The sequence below is a fragment of the Typopeltis vanoorti genome, chromosome 10, assembly GCF_054136105.1.
Source record: "Typopeltis vanoorti isolate ZY-2024b chromosome 10, IOZ_Tvanoo_1.0, whole genome shotgun sequence".
Lineage (NCBI taxonomy): Eukaryota > Metazoa > Arthropoda > Arachnida > Uropygi > Thelyphonidae > Typopeltis > Typopeltis vanoorti.
Window position 1 is genome coordinate 123,640,237 of NC_143558.1, and position 26,003 is coordinate 123,666,239.

The 26,003-nt window shown below is 35.8% G+C and overlaps 1 protein-coding gene across 1 annotated transcript in view; it reads left to right on the forward strand.

Annotated features, from left to right (window-relative positions):
• The window catches only part of LOC150102760 (potassium voltage-gated channel subfamily KQT member 1-like), a 295,473-nt gene that overhangs the window by 108,843 nt on the left and 160,627 nt on the right, over nucleotides 1-26,003 (forward strand). The window contains exons 6-7 of the mRNA XM_090398734.1: nucleotides 14,440-14,536; nucleotides 24,346-24,486. Coding sequence (XP_090254860.1) covers nucleotides 14,440-14,536; nucleotides 24,346-24,486 — 238 coding nt within the window. The remainder of the gene's footprint in view (nucleotides 1-14,439; nucleotides 14,537-24,345; nucleotides 24,487-26,003) is intronic.

The following is a 26,003-nucleotide window of genomic DNA, read 5'->3' on the forward strand; positions in this document are numbered from 1 at the left end:
CACTTAACTTTTAAATATTTGTTGATAATTGGTTTTCCACAATCTTCTTAATGATTTCTGGTAAGTTGAATATAGTGATGGTAATATTTGATTACTGCTAAAGCAAACTAAGAATATGAGATGTGTATTCCATGTGTTATTAATTGTATATGTTCTTCTGGCCAGTTTATCTTTTATAAATGAAAAGTCCTGCCAACTCCATACGAGCAAGTCATTTTTAGTACTAACTAGAAAAAGAAATTGATCCTGTATAAGGATTTCATCCCTTCTGCAGAATGCATTCATTTTACTTTATTTTAATCAACGTCAAACTGTATCTGTAGTACTGTATATTGGACTTTTAGAGTTTAACTTGAACAATTTTATATAGTATTATTCTACTTGTGATTTTCTATACTTTTGCACTATAATTTTTCAATGTACTGTTAAGTTCTTTTAACTTGGCATTTCAATGAAACATGTATCTCGGTTATTTTGAATGTCTTTACTACTTGCAGGACTATTACAATTATGTCGAATATTATAAATGAAAGTAGTGGTTATGACATTTTCTCTTACAGCTTATGCTACAGTATGAAAATTCAGCTAACTGGTTATTAATTTCTTTAAAAAGATGGAAATAAGTTCTTCATTTCTTTTTGCAGTATACTGGGTGTCCAGCTAGATGATACTTATTGTTGGAAGTTTTTCCACTTGGTTATACTATAAATTAAAGATACCAAGAAATTATATACTTGGTTTAATCCTTTATTCAAGTGTAAGCAAACAAGTTTGCACCTGAACTATTTTCAGGACTGGGGAAACTTGTATATAGAAGCTTAGGACTTCACATCACGTGCATTAATATCCCATAATGCAAGGCACATATCTTTATGGGTATGTATAAGGTTATGCATTGTGGGAAGGATCACTACCCAGACCAGTTTCGACCTTTATTGAGGTAGCGACCCTTCCCATAATGCATAGCATTATACATATTCTCTTATTATTCTCTCTTATTCCATGTAAGTTTATTCAGCTGACTTCCTACCATACCAGCTTAGCTAATTCTGTTGTCTATTTCCAAATATAATTTGCCATTTTTGCAAAAAATTGTGCATAATGCAAGGCACAATAGGATACTAAGGCAAGTGATGTGAAGTCATAAACTTCTATATACGAGTTGCCCCGCTCCTGGAAATAGTTCAGATGCAAACATGTTTGCTTACACTTGGATAAAGGATTAAACCAAGTATATAATTTCTTGGTATCTTTAATTTATAGGTGATACTTATTTGAAATATTTCCCTTTCATAGATAACTGAAATTATCATAATCATCAAATTCCTGACATGTACCCTCAGGAGATGTACATCATATTATTATGATAGTACTACATGAAAAGTTTCATCATTACTAACTTTCTCTCACCAAATTTCCTCTCAATTAATCTGAAAGAAAATTGGTGAGATTCTTCTGTTATCTGTCAAGACTTCAGTATTATCAGGTCTTATATTTCTCTCATCTAAGGTGTGTTTTTACTCTCTACCTAGATCTAGTCCTCTGGATGTTTTTCCTGCCATCCTGACAGGAAAGTACACTTGTTTTGCTAATCGTCTTCCATTCTGTTTAGCTGACCGTACTTGAGATTAGCTCTACTAACACATTCCTGAATGCCAATAGGGTCAAGTTCTTTTTAATATGAAATTGCCACTGCCACCATCTGTTCACTCACCTAATCTTTCTTAGAACTCTCATGTGTGGTCTCTAGTCTTTGATCAAGTGTTTTATTTTTAACCCAGCTCTCAGATCCATGAAATAAAATTGGTTTGAAAACTCTTTTGTATACAGCTAGTTTAGTGTTTTGACTAATTCTCTCTTATTCCATGTAAGTTTATTCAGCTGACTTTCTACCATACCAGCTTAGCTAATTCTGTTGTCTATTTCCAAATTTAATTTACCATATTTGCAAAAAAATTTGCCTAAATAGCTGAAATGTTTTACTTGTTCTGTAAGTTCTCCATTTAGGTGCAGTTGATGTTTTCATTATTTCAGTCTATTTTCATTCTCTTTGTCTTTTTATTGCTTATGCTTATACCAAATTTATCACAACCATTATTCAGTATACTCAGGTAATCCCCATACTTGTACTGGATTTATTTAGAAGTATAACATCATCTGCATAAAATAAATAGCTGAGATGAACATCTCCAATCTTGGTATTAGGTTTAATACTACTTTGCTTCATGATGTGATCCATGTAGATGATAAATAATAGTGGAAATAATGTTCACCCTTATTTAACATTGCACGCCTGATTTAACATCAATCCATCTTCTAGTACATCCTTCCATTCTAACTGCTGACATACAACTCAGATATAGTCTAAGTATTGCTTGATATAATGTCCAATTTACATCATATAATTGTGGCATTTTGAACAGCTTTTCTCTTAGCTCGTTATCATATATATTCTCATAGCTCATTGTGGTGTGCAAGATAGGATGCCAGAGGAGTGTTTGCTTGGAGGGAGACGATACAAAGTGTGGCTATGGCAATTAAGAGAGGTGAAAGGATGGATGAAATGATTGTGATGATAGGCATGAATAACTTGGGAGGCAATGTAAATCAGGTGGTGAGAGATCTGAGATTCTTGCTTGAGGTTGTACAAAAGAAAACACAGAAAGGAAAGATTGTGTGTGTGTGTGTGTGTGTGTGTGTGTGTGTGTGTGTGTGTGTGTGTGTGTGTGTGTGTGTGTGTGTGTGTGTGTGTGTGTTGCCCAGGTATGATAGTGATGAGCTGAGCAGAAGAGCAGTAATAATGAATAGCATAATAGCCAGAATGTGTCAGAAGAGAGGATTGGAATATGTGGATGCTTGGAGGGCATTTGAGGACAGAAGAGAACTGTATGCGAGAGACCGCTTGCATTTGAATGAGGAAGGATGAAGGCATCTGGAGAGATTGCTGTTTTCTGAACAAGTCAGATGCAGGGAAACTAGAATTACCAGGGTAGATAGTAGCAGGGGTGGCCTCTTGTGGGAATGTGTGCTTGGGGGAAGAGACAACATCAGGCAACACTGAGTCCAGTGTAATTGAGAGAGGATAATGATAGGTATAGAAGCAGTAATATTTTTATGCTTTATACTAATGCCAGGAATATCTGAAATAAAGAACGTGAATCGATGATGCTGATAGCATCAGCCTGGCCAAAGATTATTGGGATCTTTGGTGAGATTCTTCTGTTATCTTTCAAGACTTCAGTATTATCGGGTCTTATATTTCTCTCGTCTAAGGTGTATTTTTACTGTGGATGGTAGCAGGGGTTGACAGAGGACGATATAATAACAGGAATTGAAGTAGCATGGTAGAGCATTTTTCGGCAGGATATAAAAGGAAAATGTGGTGATGGAGTACTGCTTATGATAAGTGATGACTTATGTCTTCTAAGAGTGGAGGCTTTGGTAGGCACACTAATGGTTTTGAAAGCATGTGGTGTGAGGTAGAAGTGGTCAAGACAAGATTTAGTGGGGTGTTGCTACAAACCAAGGAGCACAGAGGGTGGGGAGCAGGAGATGTTTAGGCAGTTGAGCTTGGCAGGTACAAGAAGAAAGATTGTTATGGGAGATTTTAATTACAGCAGTATAAGCTGGGAAAAAGAAAATGCATGTAGTAATAAGGGAATGGAATTTCTAGAATTCTTGAGGGAGAAATGTCTTAGGCAACATGTAATAGAGGGAACAAGAAGTTCGAGTTTTCGATTTGGTCATGGCATCAGAAGAGCTGATAATAAGTGAGATGACATCTCGTGCACCAGTTGGAGAGAATGACCGTGTGGTTTTGACTTGGAAGATGAATAGACATGCAGGTGTATCAAAGAGACAGGAACGTATGTGGAATTATAAGGCAGGTGATTGCAATAGTCTTAGGTATCAACTAGAGGCAGTTCCATGGAGGGCAGAATTGGAAGGCCAGGATATCATTAGGGCTTGGGAAATTGTGCAGGAATATTTTACAAATTACAAAATAATTTATAAATGTATCGCATTTATTTTAAAATATTCTTAATATACAACTGTGTAGAATACACAACTGCATAGAACCTACCACCCATTATTTTGTTAAAAATGGCAGAGCAACATGATATCCTGGAATCCATGGCTTGGAGAGCCATTGTTCGATTAGAAGCTGGACAAACACAGCAAGTTGTCACTCAAGCGTATCTCGCCCTATTAAAAATTAACAAAAGCATTTTTGACTATTCTTGTTGTTATTCTTGTTAAAATTATTTCACGCTAAAATGTATAATTTGTAATAAAATCGATTATTTAAATAAAATCTCATTACACCCTATCCATAAGTAAGAAATATTTATTCATGTATAAAGTACCCAATAGTTATAATTATTTGCATAAATTTATAATTATCCGACAGAAACTAAAATATCCCCTAATTGTTTTGAGCGGTGTATAAGGAAAGGGGTGGAGGGCAGATATACGAAGAATATAAGATGCAGGCCAGGAGAGTGACTAGTATGGTGAGGAAGGCAAAACTGGAATATGAGAAGAGATTGGCTCTAAGATCCAAAGAAAATCCTAGGGAATTTTTTAGCTATGTGGCCAGTAGGAGGAGAAATGATTGTGGAATAATGACATTGAGAGATAAAAATGGGAATAGAGTAACTGATGCAGAGGACATAGTGGAGTTGTTCAATAAGCACTTTATTGGAGTATTTCATCCTGGAGAAGGTTTTAATACTACAGAGATAGGGCAGGTTCAGATTTAGAGGTGCAAGAGGAGAGTGTGTTCCAAATATTGAGTAATCTGAATATCAGTAAAGCTGTGGGACTGAATGGTATTTCACCATCAGTTTTGAGAGAATGTGCTAAAGAACTGACTGACAGCTCCGTTGACCTGGCTCTTCAATAAAAGTCTGGCTGCAGGAAAGGTACCCAATGAATGGAAGGAAGGTAAGATAGAAACCTGAAATTTAGGAGACATATTGCAAAGGTGGTGAAGGTAACACATAGGATTGCTGCAATAATGAGAAGGACGCTGACCTGCAGAGATAAGAGTTATCATTCCGTTGTATAAGACCATGATCAGACCACACTTAGACTATTGTTCTCAAATTTGGTCCCCAGGTTTTGAAGGGGATAAATTAATTGTGTAAAGGGTATACAAAGGCAGATAACAGAGATGGTTTCAGGACTGTATGATGTTAGTTATGAGGATCGGCTGAGGGAATGTGGGCTTCAGAGTTTGGTGAATAGGAGAGATGATATGATTGAGACTTTTAAATTGTTGAGAGGTGGTTCCAAGGTTGACACTGGGGAGTTCTTTCGCTTGGTTGAACTACGGGAAGGTTCAATGACAAGAGCCATCCCTGGAAGTTACGAAAGAAAGCTGTGAGATAGAGGGTGAGGAGTGGTTTCTTTGCATGGAGGGTGGTTGAACTGTGGAATGCATTGCCTGAGAGAGTGGTTAGAGCAAAACAGTCAATGAGCTCAAGGAGTGGTATGATAGACTTTGTGTTTCCTAAGGAGGACCTCCTACGATGAGTCATTTGACTCCATGGAGTGTGAATAATAATATGCCTGTTCCGGATTTACAAAACTTAAATGCATATCCTTGTTATATTCCCATGATTTCTCAACCATTTGTCTTAAAGTGAAAATCTGAGCCTGACAACGTTTATTTGCCGTGTATCCAGCTTGTTCTTCTTCATGCTTCACTTCACAATTTTTCATATTCATTTATCAAGTATGTTTATAAATCATACCAAAAACACTCAATAGGGAAATTCTTTTGTAATTCTCATATGTTTTTTTTTTTTTTTTTTTTTACTTTTTATAGATGGGTACTATGAGAGCTTTGCTGAATCATATGAAATTTGACCCTCTGACCAGGCCTTCTGAATTATGCAGTGTAATCACTATAAAAACGCTTATACACTCTAAAACATTTCTAATCAAATGTCATCTCCAGCTGAATTTCCACATCTTATATTTCAAGTATTGATGTGTATTTCTGATTACATTCCTGTTGAATATTTCTTATCACCATGGTCATTGCATGTCTCATTTAACATTTCAAAGTAATTACTCCAGACATCTAGAATATCGAAAATGTAGGGAGCCCTCTCACCAGGAAAATTTTGATTTGAAACCTCCTTCACTTAGGCATGAAGTTGAAAGAGCAATTAAGCAGCTTAACATCAATAAGGCCCAGATGTAGATGGAATCCCAGCAGAGTTAATTAAGGTCACAGAGGATTGAGAGAATAAGAGTGTTTCATAGATTGCTTAAAAGGATATGGGAGACAGGATCATGGCCTAGAGACTGGAAGAGGTCTGTTTTTCATACCACTACATAAGAAGGGAAATATGAAGGCGTGCAAGAACTATAGAACTTTAAGTTTAATATCATTCAAGCAAAACTTTATGAAAATCATGCTAAATAGGATCGAGGGCAAAGTTGAGGCAGAGATGCCCAAGGAACAGGCAGATTTTAGTAAAGGTAAGGGCACCAGAGATCAGATCCTTTGCCCTGGATAGATCATAGAAAAAATAAAGAATTCAGACTTCCTCTGGTAATGTTTCTTAGACTCACCAGAGGTCAGATCCTTTGCCCCAGACAGATCACAGAAAAATATAAAGAATTCAGACTTCCTCTGGTAATGTTTCTTAGACTACTCCAAAGCTTTTGACTGTGTTCAGCATGTGAAACTCTGGGAAGTAATGAAAAGAATGAGTTTTACTCAACACACTCTCAGGTTGATAACCAACTTGCACAAGCAGCAAGAAGCCACGGTAAGAACAGGTGTTGGATTGACGGATTGGCTCCAGGTTGGAAAAGGAGTTAGGCAAGGATGTTTACTTTCTCCTCACTTGTTTAGTATATACGTGAAGGACATAATGCAGGAAGCACTGGATAAGCTCAAGACAGGAATTAGGATAGGATGTAGATTGATCAGTAATCTGAGGTATGCTGATGATACTGTACTCCTCTGTAATGACAAGGAAGAACTGGGACAAATTCTTGATAAAGTTAACAAGATCAGTAATAACAGAAGACTTCAACTCAATCCTAGCAATACAAAGATTATGGCTCTCAAAGGAAATACAAACAGGGAAGCTCTTGAGAAACAAGTGTACCTTAATGGAGAAAGAATTAAGTCAGCAAGTTTGAGTACTTGAAATCCATTATTAATGTGAAGAATTGCTATTGAGAAGATGTCAGAAGAAGGTTAGGAATGGCTAAAACAACAGTCAGAGACTTGTCTAAAATCTGGAAAGATGGATCTATCTCCATGGGAACAAAGTTGAGGATTTTGGATGCAGTTGTTTTTCCAACAGCGACTTGTGGATGAGACTCGGAACCTAAAGAAGTCAGATAAGAAAAGGATATTTGCTTTTAAGATGTGTTGTTACAGAATGCTGTTGAGGATATCATATACTGAAGAGTGTACAAATGAACGGGTGTTAGAAAAGATGAGTAAAACTTTAAGACTCCTTAAGGATATTGACAGAAGAAGGTTAAAATATTTTGCACACATTGAAAGGATGGAAGGAGAACTTCTCAGAACAGTAATAGAAGGTAAAGTTAATGGAAAAGAGGAAGGGGTAGACCATCAATTTTTTCTTCTTGTGAGATGAATTAATGGCATGTTTACAACCACATGATAAAATAAATATCCGATTTATGAGTATGTGGAGTTAGGAAACTGTATGGGTGAAATCACGTAAACAGTTGGATTTGTTAGTTTTGCCGCATTGCACCTTGCGGAACAAGTGAATTGTAGTTATCAATGAAACCATTCTGACACAGCTGTGCGGTTTTACATGAACTGAAGATTTCAATATCCATTGCTACCACCTGACATTGAGCTTAGTTTAGTTACCTAAACTGAACCTAGACCATCAACGAGATTGATGGATGGATGGTGTGTGTGTGTGTGTGGAGTGACTCATCTTCAGAGAGTTGAAGAGTCCAGAAAGCAAACAACAGGACTACATAGCTAGGGCTGGTGTGGCACATCACTGAGCATCGGAGTGACCATAGGACATCTGTGGATGCCTAGTGAACATATAGGTAGATCTAGGATATATTTATCAGGTTTCGTGCCACTTTTATCATCTCTCGTTCAAACTTTTGGTGTACTTTTTTGTCTATTTCTAAGCCTTTTCACCAAACTCCAGAATATTTTTGAGATGTGTCAAATATTTGTTTTCTGTTCTTACCAAAATATTTACATGACTTTTGTTTAGTTAGTTTTACATAGTGCCTCACTTTCTTATATTTTTCTCTGTATTCTCTAAGAGCACAAGCTGACTTACTTGCCAGGAACCTTCAATGTGCTTTCTTCTTTTCCTTTTCTTCTTTAACTCTCTGAGTCCACTATGGAATTCTGATTTTTCTATCCTTGCATGCATCCTGACCACATAACCTCCCTCATTGAATCAATCAATGTTTTCTTCACAGTTTGCCACTGAATCTCCGAGATTTTTCTTATTTTCAAACTCTTTCGTTTTTTCTTGAATATTATTTGTGTATTTTAGTTTATGGTTGACATCTGAAAACTGCTCAACTTTGATTGATTTTAAAACTTTTTGACTCACTCTTCTTTTTAATATGAAATTCAATTTTCTGTTCTTACCAAAATCTTTTCTTGGAGCATTGCTACTACACCCAAGTGGGTCCTCAGGTGGAGATAGGGGAATGGCCATCAGAAATGATGGTTACCTGCGAATACCCAGTAAGCAGTCCTGGACCAAAATGGGCATGTCTGGAAACCCTAAGATGGCAGCCCCATCACCAGACCAGGCTGTAGATGGTTGGTAACCAGCTCAGCTGACAAATTCTTATACACGCAAATTTCAAGGGAATAAAAACTGGACAGCCCAAATGGATAATGAAACGGAATTGGCAAAAATGACTATGAACTGGATATGGATCGGAACAGTAAAACATAAGAGGCATCAATCACAAGATCGAAGAAATAGAAATAGCATTTTCTTTCAGAAAGAAAGAAAAAATCAAAAGGCTCTACAGAACTACAGTTTAATATATAGTGGAGTACCTAACGAAAAATGAGCAGCTGCAGGTATAGCCATCATGATAGAAATTTATTACTATCATGATTGTAATAAATTTCTTATTAAATTAAATAAGAAATTTATTACAATCATAGGAATATATGTATCCGAAGAAGGAAAAAAATCTGAAACAGAAGAATTCTATAAAAACCTCCGAAACGTAATTCAGAACACAAATAAACAAATAATCACCTGCAACAATTAAGATTACTTAATTGTTGCAGGTGATTTCAATGCTAGAATTAGATCAAATAAAGATTTAATAGGTAATCAAGGAGAAAATACCATAAATAACAATGGAAGAGAATGCAGGAATTTGTGGCCTATAATAGTTTGAAAATGACCAAACAGCTTCTTCTATAAAGATATACATAAATATACATGAGAAGCCAGAGGATATAAAATGCATCATTGACTATATCAAGGCTGTCCAAAACACATCATGTGGGCCACGTGTGGCCTGCATTGGATGTGGCTCTTGGATAAATCTTTTTTTTTTTTAATGCAGCTCTCGAATTACCTAAGATTGTGGACAACCATGGACTGTATAATAGTGGGTGAAAAACTAAAGAGGATAGTAAGAAATTGCAGAGTATAGAGGATGCAATATTGACTCAGCCCATTATTTATTAATCAGTACTATTAAGATCCCAAACCAGAGAAATGGAAACAAAAGAAAAGCAGGAGCAATTTAAGATAGAATTGGTACAGCAAGATAGTATCAGAGAACTATATCAAAGAAGACTTGCAAATCATACAAAGAAAATAAATGACGACACAGATATAGAAAATGAATGGCAAAACATTAAACAAATAGTAAAACAAGCAGCATATGAAGCCATAGGAACAAAACTGCAAAGAAAAAGGAAGAACCCAGAAATAGAATCTTTAATAAGAAAGAAAAAAGAAATGTACCTTAAATGGTTAAACGACAGAACCATAGGAAATGAAATAGAAGATAAAAGAATCAGAGCAATAACAAGAAGAGAAACCAGGAAAATCAGAAGACAAGACTGGGAAAAATTTGTATCAAGATTAGAGCATGACATAAATGGACCTCAACCTAAAGATCTATACAATCATTAAAAAATGACTCAAGAAACACAGGATAATCTACAATTAGAAGATGGACCAATCACTACACCCAGCTTCTAAACAATAATAATCAAATTGAAATAAAACAAGTAAAAGTCAAGAAACAAATTAAGAACCAATACAGTTAAATGATGTAAAGAAAATATTGGAAAAACTAAAACATAGAAAAGCTACAGTAGAAGATGGAATAAATTCAGAACCATTCAAATACGGCTCTAAACCATTTCAATTATGAATAATTAAATTCCTAAACAGAATATGGGAAGAAGGAAACATCCCACAAGAATGGAAGACAGCAATAATCATAAACATATTCAAAAAAGGAAACAGAAAGGATTGCAGAAACTACAGAGGAATATCCTTATTAAATACATGCTATAAAATATATCTATGCCCTCTGTCCAAAAAGAAACCGAACTTTTGATAGAAAATAAAACACAGGCCAATTATAATTATTCAAATCATTTATTTCAATCAATATACTCTCCCTCAGCTTCGATACTGCATTCGGCACAGTCAATTAATTCATTAAATGAGTTTTTTATATCGGTTTTTGGGAAACTGTTCAGGGTTGTGGTTACTGCCGCTTGGACGTTTTCGATGGTGTTGTATCGCTTTCCTTTCATCGGCAAATGAAGTTGGGGAAGAGAAAAAAGTCACATGGTACTAAATCAGGTGAATATGGCAAGTGATCCAACACACAAACTTGGTTTTTGCTCAAAAACTGTCTCACAATGTTCGAAAATGATGAGATGGTGCATTATCGTGCAAAAGTGACCAGCTGCCTGCATCACGATATTTATGCCATACACGATGAATTCTCGCTATCAATCGCTTCAAAACTTCGAGATAAAACTCACCATTGACCGTTTGGCCAGATGGAACGAATTCTTTGTGGATGGCATAAATATCATTTCTGTGATGCCCTTGGAATCACAGAAACAAATCAGCATTGTCTTTATCTTTTGACTTCTCCAAGCGACTTTTTTTCAGATACCCCTCTTCTGGTGGTCTCCACTCAGCACTCTGGCACTTTGTTTCTGGCTCACACTCAAAACACCACGTTTCGTCATCAGTAACGATCGTTTCAAGGAAGTTTGAGTCCTTATGAGCAGTTTTAATGAGATTCTTGCAGTGTTCAATTCACTGACAAACTCGCGAATGATTTTGGGTTTTCTTTGATGAAATCGTGCACTTTTTGGATGTTAACTTCGCTCAGTCCAGTTTTTGGACGGCCCGGCTTTTTGATGCCCTCAAGCATCTCACGACCGCTTTGAAATCACTTAAACCACATGTAAACTTTATTATTGGATAAGCATCTATCACCTTATGCTTTTTGAAGCATTTGATGCGTTTTGGTAAAACTTTTACCAAGTTTAACACAAAAGTCAATCGCAGCTCTCTGTTTGAAACTCATTTTCTGTTCGTTCGTCAAAACACACTGTCACCCTTGGCACTATAACTCTGCTTCTAATGAAAAAACAAATGTCATAAACAGTTGACACAACACTAATGGAGGTTGCCACTTTCGACAACAGATGATGCAGCTAGTTTCTTCTATCTTCAAAAAGTTTGGTTTCTTTTTGGACAAAGGATGTAGATATAATTGAAAGTAAATTAACACCATGGGCTGAGGAAATTATTGGAGAAGAACAATGCAGCTTTAGGAAAGGAATATCCTGTACAGATCCCACATTTACACTCAAACAAATTATAGAAAAAAAGAATAGAATTTAACCTGCCAACAGCCTTCCTAGATTATGAGAAAGCATATGATCAAATCAACAGAACAAAATTAATCAATATACTGTATGAATTGAAATCTCATCAGGGATCCATTTGGCATGCTCTTTGCACCAATTTAAGCCAATCTCTTTTTTTTTTTTTTTTTTGGTTAACAAGGGCTCATTTTTCGGGCATCTGGCTATTATTCCTTGTCAAATAAGTCTTCTGCTGACAGTTACACAGCTTGCCACAACTCCAATTTGTTCTTCCCAGTCCAGTTTCAGTTCTCCAGACAATGCATGGCAATTTTTGAGACAGAGCTGCTTTAGAACTCAATCTTGGCATGGTGTAGGCAGTGGCTTTCTTCCTGTCCCCTTCTTCCTTTCAGCATATATGGTTTCCTTCACTTTTGACAGCAGTCTTACTGTAGTAGATTGACTACAGAACACCCTTTTCGCTATTTCACGAGAGGAATAGCCTTCTCTATTCATAGCTGCCTCAAAAATTCAACAGTAATAATCTTCTCTTTAGTGAATTTATATGGATCAAGGAGAAAAATTTATTGCTTATTTCCATAATAAAATCAGTGATAATTATGAAAACCTGTTCAAACGAATATCAGTCACTACAGCAGAATTCCAAGCAGTAACTGCTGAGAATTTTAATGCTACAAGTTAGTAAATTTTGTTGGTCTTGTTATGTATTTTAGTGCATAGTCAACTTCCTTATTATTTAAAAAAGAATTAATGCAAATTTTAATTTTCTTTTTATTTACTATTATTAATTTACCCCATACTATTTCTTAATTACTTAATTAGCTATTTCAAAAACAATTACATTTTAATGTTATTTGCATGAAAAAGTAACTAAGTATAAGTACCTAATTTTGTTTCAATTTGAATAGTTTTTGTAATCGAAATGGTGAATTTTAGATCACTGAATATAATTTTCATTTTTTGAGGAAATCTCAACATCCTCTACCCCTTCACATTTTTTTATGTGCACTTTATTTTTGCACACATCACTGTCATGGAATATGATGTGTTAGTAATGATCATCCAGTATCCTGAACAGAAATGTGGAAATTTCAAGATAATTGATAAAAAAAATATATATAATAATAATAAATATATACTGTATGTAAAAGGTAGCATTATTAATTCATCATCATTTAAGGAACAGTCCATTCCACTCTGGAGAGTTCTCTCTTCCAAGTCATCCTATTTCAGGCTTTCCTCTTTAGTATTTTGTAACCTCTTCCGATTAATCTAAACACCTCCTCCAAGAATGTATATTTCAACCATCCCCTTCTTCTTCATCCTTAGTATCACCCAGAGGTAATCCAGAGATAAATGAAGTAATGCAGAAGTCATATTTTCATATACGAGTAGCCAAAAGGTGGTCTCACACCTTATTATTAAATTCTCTGGATTAGAGATAGTTATTGGAAGTTTTTTTTTTCACTTGGTTATATTATAAATTAAAAATACCAAGAAATTATATACTTGGTTTAATCCTTTATCCAAGTGTAGGCAAACAAAGTTTGCACATGATCACCTCTGTATCTGCCTCCCACTGATGATGTCTCAGTAAAGTTTGAAACTGGTCTGGATAGTGACCCTTCAAATAATGTATAGCATTATACATGTCTGAAAGGATATGTGCTTTGCATTATGGGATACTAAAGCAAGTGATGTGAAGTCATTAGCTTCTATATACGAGTTGCCCCAGTCCTGAAAATACTTCAGATGCAAACTTTGTTTGCTTACACTTGGATAAAGGTTTAAACCAAGTATATAACTTCTTGGTATCTTTAATTTATAGTATAACCAAGTGAAAAGACTTCCAGCACCATTATTTTTGTTTTTACTGCATTTATATTTTAAGTTCATAATCAGATAAAACATCATTCATCCTACATAATTTGTTTTTAATCCTGTTGGTTCAACTAATGCAGCTATGTCATCTGCAAAGCATATATGTATCTGCACTTCACCTACAGTTTCCTCATTTATGTCTTCTTTTATTAATTTCATTGCATTCTGATGTACAATTGAAAGTAAGGTTGACAGTCACCACCTCGTCTTACACCTTTCTTTATTTCTGCAGTTGCTTAATTTTTATCTATTCGAGCGTGTGTGTGTGTGTCTGTGTGTAAAATAGCAAAATAAGAAAGATTCATCCCATCCCTTGAATACTCTATTGGGGGGGGGAGCAAGATGAGAAGAAAGGCAGCTTGAAAGAGAGTAGGAACCAGTCTACAGTTAATATAACATTTGCATATTACATGAAGTAAGATGCGGTGCAGCATCAGGTACCTCAGGTTCGCCACTCCCATACTCGCCAAGGTGAGCCATTGAAGTCCCTTATTAATTGGATTTTTTATTAATTCTTTATTCCTAGTTATAATTCCAATACAATTCCTTGTTCCTTAATAATGTATATGTTTCTATATAATACATATTCCTCAAATGATATAATTCCTTGTTCCTTATTAATTAGACACTTTAGTTTACAAAATGATCTAATATTTTTGAACTTTCAGAGGAATTCGATTCCTGCAGATTTTGAGAATGCTTCATGTAGATAGGCAAGGTGGTACATGGCGTCTTCTTGGTTCTGTTGTGTTTGTCCATAGACAGGTAATAATGGCATGTTTTTTACATTTGAAATGTGCATATGTACATTTAGGAGCTGAGTGAATGACTGACTGATCAAAATGTTTACCTCTTGTAAAACATGAAAATTCTAAACAGCTGGGGAAAAAAGCAAAGAAAAACATGTTTGTTTGTTGTGTTTAGGTCTTAACTTGTAATGGCTTTCTGCATTACTATTCTGTTTTCAGACTAACCCAATAGTGTTTTTCAACAGCCAGAAATGTGTATCACTGTTTCAGTAATAGGCTTTATTTTGGGGAAAAACATGACTTATTTTTTAGTTAAAACGAGCCAAAAAATTTGTAATTATGAGTGTTTACAAATTTTTCATTTCTTCCATGTGCAGCCTTTAAGGCATTAGAATAGATTAAATCGTTACTTCTTAATCTTAACTGTAGATTCACTAAATTCTCTGTCATATGAGCACATTTCCTTCAATACAATACATAGTTCTCAATGAACTGCAGCTCAAGAAGAAGAAGATGGTTCTTTGGGAATGTTGTTGCACTTGTACAGTTACAATCCTTTTGTGTATTTCACTGTCAAGCAAGATAAACTAAATCTCTATCTGCCTACCTAGAAAATACAAGAGTTGGGATTCAACAGGAAGGTTATTCTTTGGCCTTCTGAACCAAGATTAACAGCATACAATTATTTTGATGAGTGTTTTGACTAGTTCTGACCAATGAAACTTTCTCTACTGTTAGAGACTTGCAATATCTCACAAGTTTCTGCTCACAATTCACCATGTCTTAATTCTTTGTCACTTCTGTGATGATTGACTCCAGTTTTTGTAGAACTCCTTTCTTCCTCTCTTTCCTCTCCATCATTACAACAAAAGACCCTAGCTTCTTTTTTATGATAGCAAAGACTTTCTTGCTTCTTTCTGATTGATAAGTCAAGCAAAGAAGAGTTTTTAGCCTTCTTGCTCGGACTATGAACATGAGAGGTTTGAATGAAAAAAAGTTTGAAAAGTGTGTGTGTGTGGGTGGGTTTTCTTTTTCTCTCAGCTCCTTATATTATTATGTTTCACGTTATGCAAATGCATATCATGTGATCCTTTGCATACAACTAAGATTCGTTCGTGAATGACATTGCAACTGACTGTCATGAGATATATGATTTATCCACCTTGGGACACATATTATGCCAATATGCCATTAAGATTTCAATCACTAGAAAACTTTCCTAACATGAAACTCAATTCTTACAAAGATTATATGGTTTTTGCTCAAGGTTTACAAGTCTTGATATTTCTATGAGGTCTGTCATTGTTGGAATAAGATCACTTACTTGTTTATTATCTAGATATCTTGCCAAATTATTAAAAACTATATTATGCTCTCTGAATTCAGCCCATTTTTTTTTTCAGAAATTGTTATATATTTCTATCTCATCTGACATCATTGCAAGTTTAGATAGACTCTTTACACTGGTGTGGCTGTTGATGAAGTGTGTTGAGCCTTATGGGGGAAGAGCTCTTTTCCCCAGATGTCACATCTGTATCAGCAACTCTTTCGGGTTAGCCATAGAAAGTCTCTTATACCCCCCCCCCCCCTTTCTTTCTCTGCTGATCTCTTAATTAAGAGCAATGTCTAGCTGAAGTGACTGAAAACCTGTTGCCTGGTGAAAATGTGTTAACATTTTTATTGTTTGAAAACATGATGTATGCAATTTAAACAGCTTTCTTCATGCTTTGTCTCTTGACCATCCCTCACAAAAATTAGTATTTCATACGCTAAAAAAAAACTTCATTCTCTTCTTGGAATATCTATTAAGGAAATCAGTTTGTCCTCATTGAATATTGTGATTGTGATACATTCTGATTGGTCAGTGAATTTAGTACTCTCTTGTAAAAGTGGTCAATTTTATCTGTTTTATTGTGTTGTTCACTTAGAAAATTAGTGTATTTAGTGGTTTATAACATATTTTATTAAGATATTGCAGTATTAAATATAATTTAAAATGGTGCCAAAAAATGCACAAGAAATGTAATGCCAAGAAGAGCAGCAAAGTCAAAAATAAGAAACCTTGCCCTGCTAAAGAGGATATTGATGAGATTACTAAAAATGAATTAACCTCCAAAATAGCAAAGATAAAGCAGATTATTAGAGAGGCGATATGAAAATTATAGAAAGTCAAGCGATGTTTGAATGAGTGTAAGGAGGATAAGAAAATTAAGCAGTAGAATAAGAAACAACAAAGCACAGAATCAGATAAGTTAGTAACAAAAATCAGGTAAGTAACATTGAATGTAAAAAGAAGGATATTATTTGGTAATCGTGCCTCTGTCATCACACATGCTGTTGATGAGTAAGTTATAACTTCAAGTTGTCCTGGGGCAAAAAATTAAAATCAGCATGTGCAATTCAAAAACAGGAAACTAAACAAGATTGTAATTGTAGTAGGCACTAATGACTTAACTATCAATAAGTTCAGTGTGAGAGATGATATGAAAGGGTTGTTGAAATAAGTAAGAGTGAGAAAGTGAAAAATGTAAGTATATTACCTCAATATGATAAAAATGAAGAATGGCTATAATGGCAAATGATTCGATAAACAGACTGTGTAGAAGGAATGGATCTGTGGAGTGAGTTTGAAGGAAGATTGGATTTGCATAAGAGGGATGGTCTCTTAAAAGCGCTTGTATCAGGAGTCTAGAAAAACTAATAACTGGTATGAGACACAACACAGAGAGTGAATTAAGCTAAATTATAATGGGGGAATGGGCATTATCATGGAAATAATTAAGAGGAGATAACAATTTCAACTTTGTGTTCGTCCGGTTTGGACCCATGAAACATGTGCAAAGATGACTACATCTATAAGGTACTAGAGAAGAACAGAGGTCTGCAAGTTGTCCAACTGCATTGTGCAGACTGCAAAGAAGCGTATACAAAAGAACATACAGGTTGCAAATCAATGCTAGGATCATCAGAAATAAAGGGGTAGAGTTTGTTGCCTTGCTCATTATGTTGGGTCCTCAAATTTGTAGGCATTAGTGAGACCTGGCTACCAGAATCAGACATACTAAATGGTATTTGAGTGTAAAGCGTACACTGTATTTAGGAAAGATAAACAAGAGAGGAGGGAGCATGCTGATAATGATATCGAATTACTTGAATCCTGTTAGTGTGAATACCTATGATTGTTATACTTGTAAGACTATTTCATGTGGCAGTGAGTTTGAAGCCATCTGGTCTGAGGTGAAATCTAACAAGATCAATAAATCTCATTAGAAGAATAAAACTGGAATATATTGAGCTGTCGTGATACAACTTCCTCAAGCAGCATGCAATAGAAGGAACTTGAAGTCAAAGACTGTTAGATTTGATTATAGTGTCAGAGGGCATTTCAATTAAAGACATAACTATTCTGCCTCCGGTTGGTGAGAGTGATCATGCGGTACTCACTTTGGAAGTGACTAAGTTTATGAATGTTCCATTCAAAAATGGTTACGTGCTGAACTACAAATCGGGAAATTATGACTAAATAAGGTGTATACTGAGTTCAGCGGAATGGTATCGCAAAAGAGTCACAACTATTGTACCGAAAGCTCAGTCTGAGTATGAAAAAAAACTTGCTTTGCAAGCTAAAGACGACACCAAAGAATTCTTTCGATATGCCGTAAGTAAAATAAAGAATGAATATGAAAGAATAACTCTTCTGAATGCAGAATGGTGTGGGAATGACAAATGCAGAAGAGGTTGTTCAAATAATAATTACTATTATTATGGGCGACTCCAGGGAGTCCTTAGACTCGTCGAGGGAGGCCCTAAACATCATGTCTACACAACTATTCAACATTCTTACAGTATCTATTCTTACATACCTTGCCTTGAACTCATTCACATGTCATAGCACCCACAACAGACTCTGGCAGCTTATTCGACTCATTTACCACTCTAAAAGTAAAGAACCCAGCTCTGACACTCTTGGTAACCACACTCTTGCCCAGCTTCCATGGATGGCCCCAAGAACAGAACCCTGCAGCACACCACTAGTCACAGGCCGTCTTTTGGATTCTACTCCTGAATAAACTACTCTCTGATATCTCTCCATCAACCACCCACCTATCCATCTCACCAACCCTATATCCATTCCCATATGTTGCACTTTACGGATTAGAATTCCATGTGGTATCATGTCAAAGGCCTTAGCCAGGTCCAGCATTATCACTGTAAACCCATTACCCTTATCCAGTTCAGCCGTCACTGTGTTATAAAACTTGAGCAAGTTACTGAGGCATGATCTACCCTTCACAAAGCCATGCTGTCCACAGTACAGTATCTCATTTTCATCAATCAATTCCTGTATTTTTCCATTTACTACTTTCTCCAAGACCTTGACAACGACTCCTGATATGCTGATCGGTCGGTAATTTTCAATAGTAGTCTTGGATCCTCCTTTATGCAGTGGAACTATTTTCCCCTCTTTCCACACCTTCAGGATTAAACCAGACCCGAGACTCAGATTAAACAACATGGCCAAGGGCACTGATAATTTTTTAGCTGCTTCATGTAAGACCCGTGCCGGTATACCATCCAATCCCACAGATGTATTCACAGTAAGGTTCTGTCATAGACTATTCACCTCCACTTCATTCATCACAATTCCCGTATAAACTAATGATTCCTTCAGTGTCACCACCTGGATGATATACTCTTGCAAAGTGCTCACTCAGTAATTCCACTATTTCGACTGATTCAGTGACCACCTTACCATCGGCATTCCTTAAAATCATTCTGTTGTGTACAGTTTTTTTTTTTTTGCTTGCAGCATATTTAAAGAATTGTTTGGGATTCTCTTTAGCTTGCATAGCTAGTTTCCTTTCATAATCCGCTTTTGCTTTTCTTACCACACTCGTTACTCTTCTGGCCTGCGCTTTATACCATTGTGTGCCTGCAGGTCACCTTTCTCTTTAAATTCCCTCCACAGTTGTTTCTTTTTTTGCAGTTTAAGCTTAATGGTGTTATTCATCCATTTAACCCATACTTGTTTTACTATTCGGACCCTAGGTATACAATCAGCCATAACCTCCTGTAAATTGTAAATGCTCCTTGACCACTTCCCATGCTCTATCGACATCCAGCCCTTGCAGTTTTACATGCCATGGCACTGAACCAAGCAATCTCCTAAGCTTGTCTTACTTGCCAGCACAGTAATTCCATATATACCCTGTCTTAATCGAAAATTCCACACCTTTAGCCACCTCCCAGGTCAAGACCTTATGATCACTCTCACCAATTGGTGGCAACATGGTCATATTCATTACAGTCAAATTCTCAGATGCTATTACCAGGTCAAAAACTCTCAAACCCCTGGTATTTTCTATTACATGCTGTCTCAGATAGTTATCCGTTAATAATTAAATGAAATCCAGTTTCTTCCTCACATGTGTCCTCTCCTCCTTCCAATCAATGTTACCATAGTTGAAATCCCCCATAATAATTACCCTCCTTCCACTCATTTCATCAATTTGTTTATGCATACTATCTCCACCATCTATTCCATCACCTGGTCTATAGCAGCACCCAACTGTATATTTTGTTCTGCTAGTCGCAGTCTCACACCAAATAGCCTCAAATGTGCTCTTTTCTCTATCCTGCAGTTCAACTTCTATTCTCCTTGGCTGCAGTTTATCAGCTATCATCAATAACACTCCTCCTCCCATTTTATTATTCTCTCTGTCCCTCCTAAACAAACTATAACCTATACATTCTATCCCACTAACTATATCCTCTTCTGTCAGCCATGTTTCACTAATGCCAATAACCTGTGGCCAGGAAGAGCCAATCAAGGCCAAAAATTCTTCCTTCTTGTTCCTAATACTCCTGGCATTAGTATACATGAAATGCAGAGGTCCCTTTGTCCCACCCCTATCTTGATGCATTATTCTAACTATCCCATTCTGATTACTTGTCTTTAGTACTGGCTCGGGTACATTATATACATTCGTACACTCAACTGTCTCACTGATATCTGCATATCCACTCCCCCTCCCCCTTGGTAGTTCTAGTTAATAAGTGCCCATTTTGCTGAAAGCTATCAACCTGGTGTATGCAACATTGAGTTCACTGCTACGTCTTCACTGGATGAAAAAACTTGGGCGTATAGAGAGGCAGTATTAGAGTTGTTGCACAAACTGAATAAGAATTCAGCAATACAGACTGATTTGATATCAGCACCAGTGCTAAAGGAGTGTTCAGCTGAACTAGCTTTTCCTTTGACCAGGCTATATAATTTGAGTCTCAGAACAGTGACGATTCTGCAGGAATGGAAAGAATGTATGGTAATCCCATTGCACGAGGGTGGTTCAAAGACTGATGTATCCAACTATCGTTCAATCAATAGTTCAATTCACTACACAGGAGTGGTGGTGCAGATTTTGGAAAAATTGGAGAGGCTTGCATTCAGAAATGGCTTGACAGTGAATCTCTATTTTGCAATGAACAGCATGGGTTTATTAAGGGAAGGTCATGTTTTAGCAACGTGCTCATATTCTATAATAATGTTACCATTGTACTAGACAAGGAAAATTGATTCACCATGACTCTTTTGGATTTTGTTAAGGCATAGGACAGAATACATCATGGAAGACTAGCATAAATGGGAAAATATGGGTTTTAATTATAAAATATTAGAATGAATAAAAGGATGGCTGACATATCACTTATCAAAAAGTGGTATATGGGAGATGTGAGTCTACAAGAGTTAAGGTAACCAGTGGTGTACCACACGCATCAGTCCTTGGTTCACTGTTATTCAATCTGTACATTAATGACATTGGGAAGGATTTGACAGGCAACATTCAGCTATTTGCTGAGAATGCAAAGATAGGTAGGGTAATCAGGATTGCTGCTGATATGCAGTACTTACAGAATGATTTGATTGTGGGCATGGGAAAATTGATGTCAGTTCACTGTCAGTAAAGCCATACACTTTGGTATGATTAGATATCCAATGTAGTATTATATTGGTAGGATTATGCTGGAAGAAACTGATCAGACTAGGAATTTTATAGTGTTAGTAGATAGGAACAGTTTGTTCGCCAAGATGGTCGCTGACCTTCGATAGAAGATAGCACAATAAGAAGAAGATAGGAAGTTGAAGGTCAGGACTGTGCAGCAAGGATTACAAATACAACTGAAAAGATAATTGTAATGCTGAATCAAACTTTGATATGTAAAGATAAGGATGTCATTTTTCTTCTCTACCAAGGCCTTGATAAGACCTCACTTGGACTATTGTGTGCAAGTCTGGTCTCCATTATGATTCTGATACAGTGGAAGAGTGTAAGAAATGATATCAGGATTGTGAAATACTGATTATGAAGACAGATTAAGAATTTGTAGACCAGACACTAGCCAACAAGAGAAAGAAGAGTGATATGATTTAGACTTACAAACTTCTGAAAGGGTCATACAGAATTTCAGTTGATGGAATTTTTCATTTTATGGAGGGTGGGAAAAGGACAAGAGAGCCTCCTTGGAAGCTGAGAATGAATGCTGCCAAGAAGGGGGTGTGAGGGCTAGATTTTTCTCTCATAGGTGGTGCATGATTGGAATGAATTGCCATTGGATGTTGTGAGTGCTAGCAGTGTGAATGAGTTCAAGAACAAGTATGATAGCTGGTGTGTGTAGTATGTGGCCTTCTTTGATAGGTCCCTGACTCTTTGGAGGTGTCTCTTAATAATAATAATAATCCAAGAATTCCATCCAGGGAATACAGTTTTCTCATATATCTCTTTACCAGAATCCCAATAATCAGTATATATACACTTTTTTTCATCTATGTATTAGAAATCCGTCTAATACAAGTTACTGCAGTAGATTCAAGAATTGTAACATTCCTATTCAAAAATCATAATATTAGTGTAGCTTACGCACATCCAAACTGTTTGTAGCTTCCTTAGATCTCTGAAAAAAAGCATTATTTTCTATAAACACCAGGTTGTTTATGTAATTCTATGTTCTGGTAGTCTGTGTTATATTAGCCAGACAAACAGAAGTTTTGTATTGAGAAAGGAACATCTCATTGATGTGGAATACAGAAGAGAAGAAAATCTGGGCTTGAATATCATTCATCTATCATAAATAACACTATCCTATCTAGAGGACAACTTCTTTTCCTTTGAATCAAGCAATCCACTGCAGTCATATTCACTTACTTGGCTTCCTTAGCAGAATCCAGTGCCTCATCTTAAATTATGTCTGAAATCTTTATTCAGATCTCTCAGTATGCTTGAATTCAATTGTTCCATCAATTATTTTGAAATTATCCAAAAACGACTGATGACAGTGCCTCAAATGATATCACCTTTTTGTAACTTCCTTAGATCTCTGAAACTGTCTGCAGGGAAGGTCTTTTTGGATAATTTAGTAACAATCCAAAAATAAGATACTAGAAGCTGTCGTCTTTGGATGTGTTGTTTTGGATTATTACTGCACTTTTATTGCACTTTCTATCCATTTATCTGATTTTCTTTTCTTTCTTTTTTTTTTTTTTTTTAATTTGCAGCCCTTTCTTAATATTTAAAAAAAAATAGAATTAAATATATATATATATATTCGCTATTTAACATGATTCATTTTTTATGTTGCTTTTTAAAGGACATCCTTGCATTCATAGTTAAGAAAAAAGTTAGCATCTTTAGGTAATTATGCTACTGTCATCGATACATTTTATTTCCACATGCTTGTGTAAAACAATGTCAACACTTCTTTGATTTTTACCAAAAAATTAATTAACTTTGTATATTAGTATAACCTTAATTTTGCACCAGTTTAGATTAATTTCATCGCTGGTGTGAGATCTCCACTGCTCATTGATGGCCTAAAGTGACTTGACAAAATTCCATGTTTGGTCTCTAGAGGAGGGTGTCTACTAATATTAATAAATTAATATTAGTTTTCCTATTAGTTTTTGGAATGTGTACAACAGAGCTATCATATATTCTTTCTGTTCCTGTGGTATCTTTTCCTGAACTAAGACTCAAGTTATATAAACATGACAAAGGCTAATTTGTCTGAACATTCCTTTATCATATGTGCTGATATTTCATCTTTCTCTGTTGTAGAATTCTTATCCAGGTTATGCAACAGCTCTTGATCCTCATTCACTCTTCATCCAGTGTAGTAGTAGTAGCACTATGTACCATGTTACATACACTTGGTTGGTATATCTTAGTAAAGTGAGCACTCATTAAATTAACAATCTCATCAGCTACTGACACAAAAAGAATAAGAAAATCTTATATCATCACAACCTAATGCTTTCCTTTCTAAAAACGATTTTAAATCATTTTCATGCTGCAAAATCTTAAGTTTCACAGTAACAGGTATCCCAACTGACTACTTGAATATTAAATCCATTTAGGTAAAATCACTTAATATAACAGAAACAAACAAACAAAAAAAATAATTATTATATTTTAGCAACAGCAGTTTGAACTCCATAACACTGAAAATAAATTAACACCCCAACCAGCCATGACATCTATAGACATCAAGCTAAATCTGGATAAGGCTCTATAACACCCGTTGAATAACACGGATAAGAAGTGCAATTTGGTCTCATATTTTATCCATCTTGGCTGGTAGGGAGGTTAACTATCCTGTTTCTCATCTGTTGCCACAAACATCAACTGACTGTACCAAATAATAATAATATTAATAATTGCTCATATTCTTGTATAAAATGTAATCACTTGTATTTATGTGTTATTATCCATATGAAAATTATTTATATATAATTTGATATGATTCCTCATTTTTAATTCTTTATCTTTACAGGAACTGATAACTACTTTGTACATTGGCTTTCTAGGACTTATATTTTCATCATATTTCATGTACCTTGCCGAAAAAGATGAAGGGGGAACTATGGCAAAATCTGATTTCACTAGCTATGCAGATGCCTTGTGGTGGGGTGTGGTAAGACGCATGTTAAACCTTTAAATATTTTAAATTGAAATGATATTTTTGATTTAGTTGCTACTTTTTTCTTTTTTAGTTGCCTTAATATTCATTTCTGTTGATTTTGCTTATTTTGTTATTGCCTGTTTATTATTTTTTTTCCTGCACAGTATTCTATCATATTAATTATTTTATAGACATCAGTGACATGACTTTTTGGTATCAGTCATCATGTTGCAACTTGACCTCCCTTAGTTTTCAGCAACATCATCAGCAACAGTTCCTATTTTAACTCCTGTAAGTGGAGATATTTTTATGCATGCAATTTTGATAGTTTTGCTTATTCTGTTAAAGTATTTTTTCTTTTATATATATATATATATATGTGTGTTCATGTATACAGTGTTACAATGTTTATATTTGATTGAGCCTTATTAGTAAGTTTCACAAATAAATAGCTTTTATGCTGCTATAGACATGGGGGTTCAGAAGATGTGGATGACATATCGACAGATTAGCACAATGAGTGCAAGCCAAGCAATTATCATGGGAGACCTCAACTATGGGGATATAGATTGGAAGGAAGAAACGGCATGTAGCAAAATGGAAATGGAATTTATTCAGTTACTAAGGGATAATACTGAATCAGCACGTGATGGAGGGGACTAGGGGTTTGAGAGTGTTGAATCTGGTAATAGCATGAGAAGATTGATCTATAACTACAGAAACAACTCTATCTCCAATCGGGGAAAGTGAGCAGTCTTGTCCTGGGAGGTTGTTGACCAACCTCCCAGGACAAGACTGTAAATTTCAATCAAGAAAGGATTTATGTGGAACTACAAAGCTGGCGATTATGACAAACTTAGCAAGCAACTTGGAGCAGTATCATGGTATAAGAAGCTATATGAAATGGATGTCATTAGTGTATGGTTTGTTTCAAGATGTGTTTTGGCAAATTTTTTGGCTCGTATTTGTGACTGTTGATGAAACATGGCTTCATCACTCTGACCCAGAGACCAAACAACAGTTATTGGAGTGGAGACACAAATGTTCTCCATGGCCAAAGAAGTTCCAAACCCAAAAGTCAGTAAGAAAGATTCTTCTTGCCATTGTCTTTTGAGATATGGATGGTGCAATCCTTATCAAGTACCTCAAGAAAGGTGAAATTGTTACAGCAGTAGTTTATTCAACAGCTCTGAAGGAATTGAAGGAGGCTGAAGGAAAAATCTTGCAGGAGACTGAGCAAAGGCACGTTGCTTTTGCAGGACAATGCATCTGCTCAAGTTTTGTTGTCTGTTGGCTTTCATGAGCTTTCACTGTCTGCCTCACCCACCCTATTCACCAGACCTGGCCTCATCTGACTATTTTCTATTCCCAGATTTAAAGAAACACTTAAAAGGAACAGAATTTACCACAGGTGATGAAATCATATCTGCAGCTGATGACTGGTTTGTGCAACTAGGGAAAGACTTTTTTCTTAAGGAGATTGCAAATGATGCAGCAGCGTCATAACAAGTGTATAATACTTCATGGGG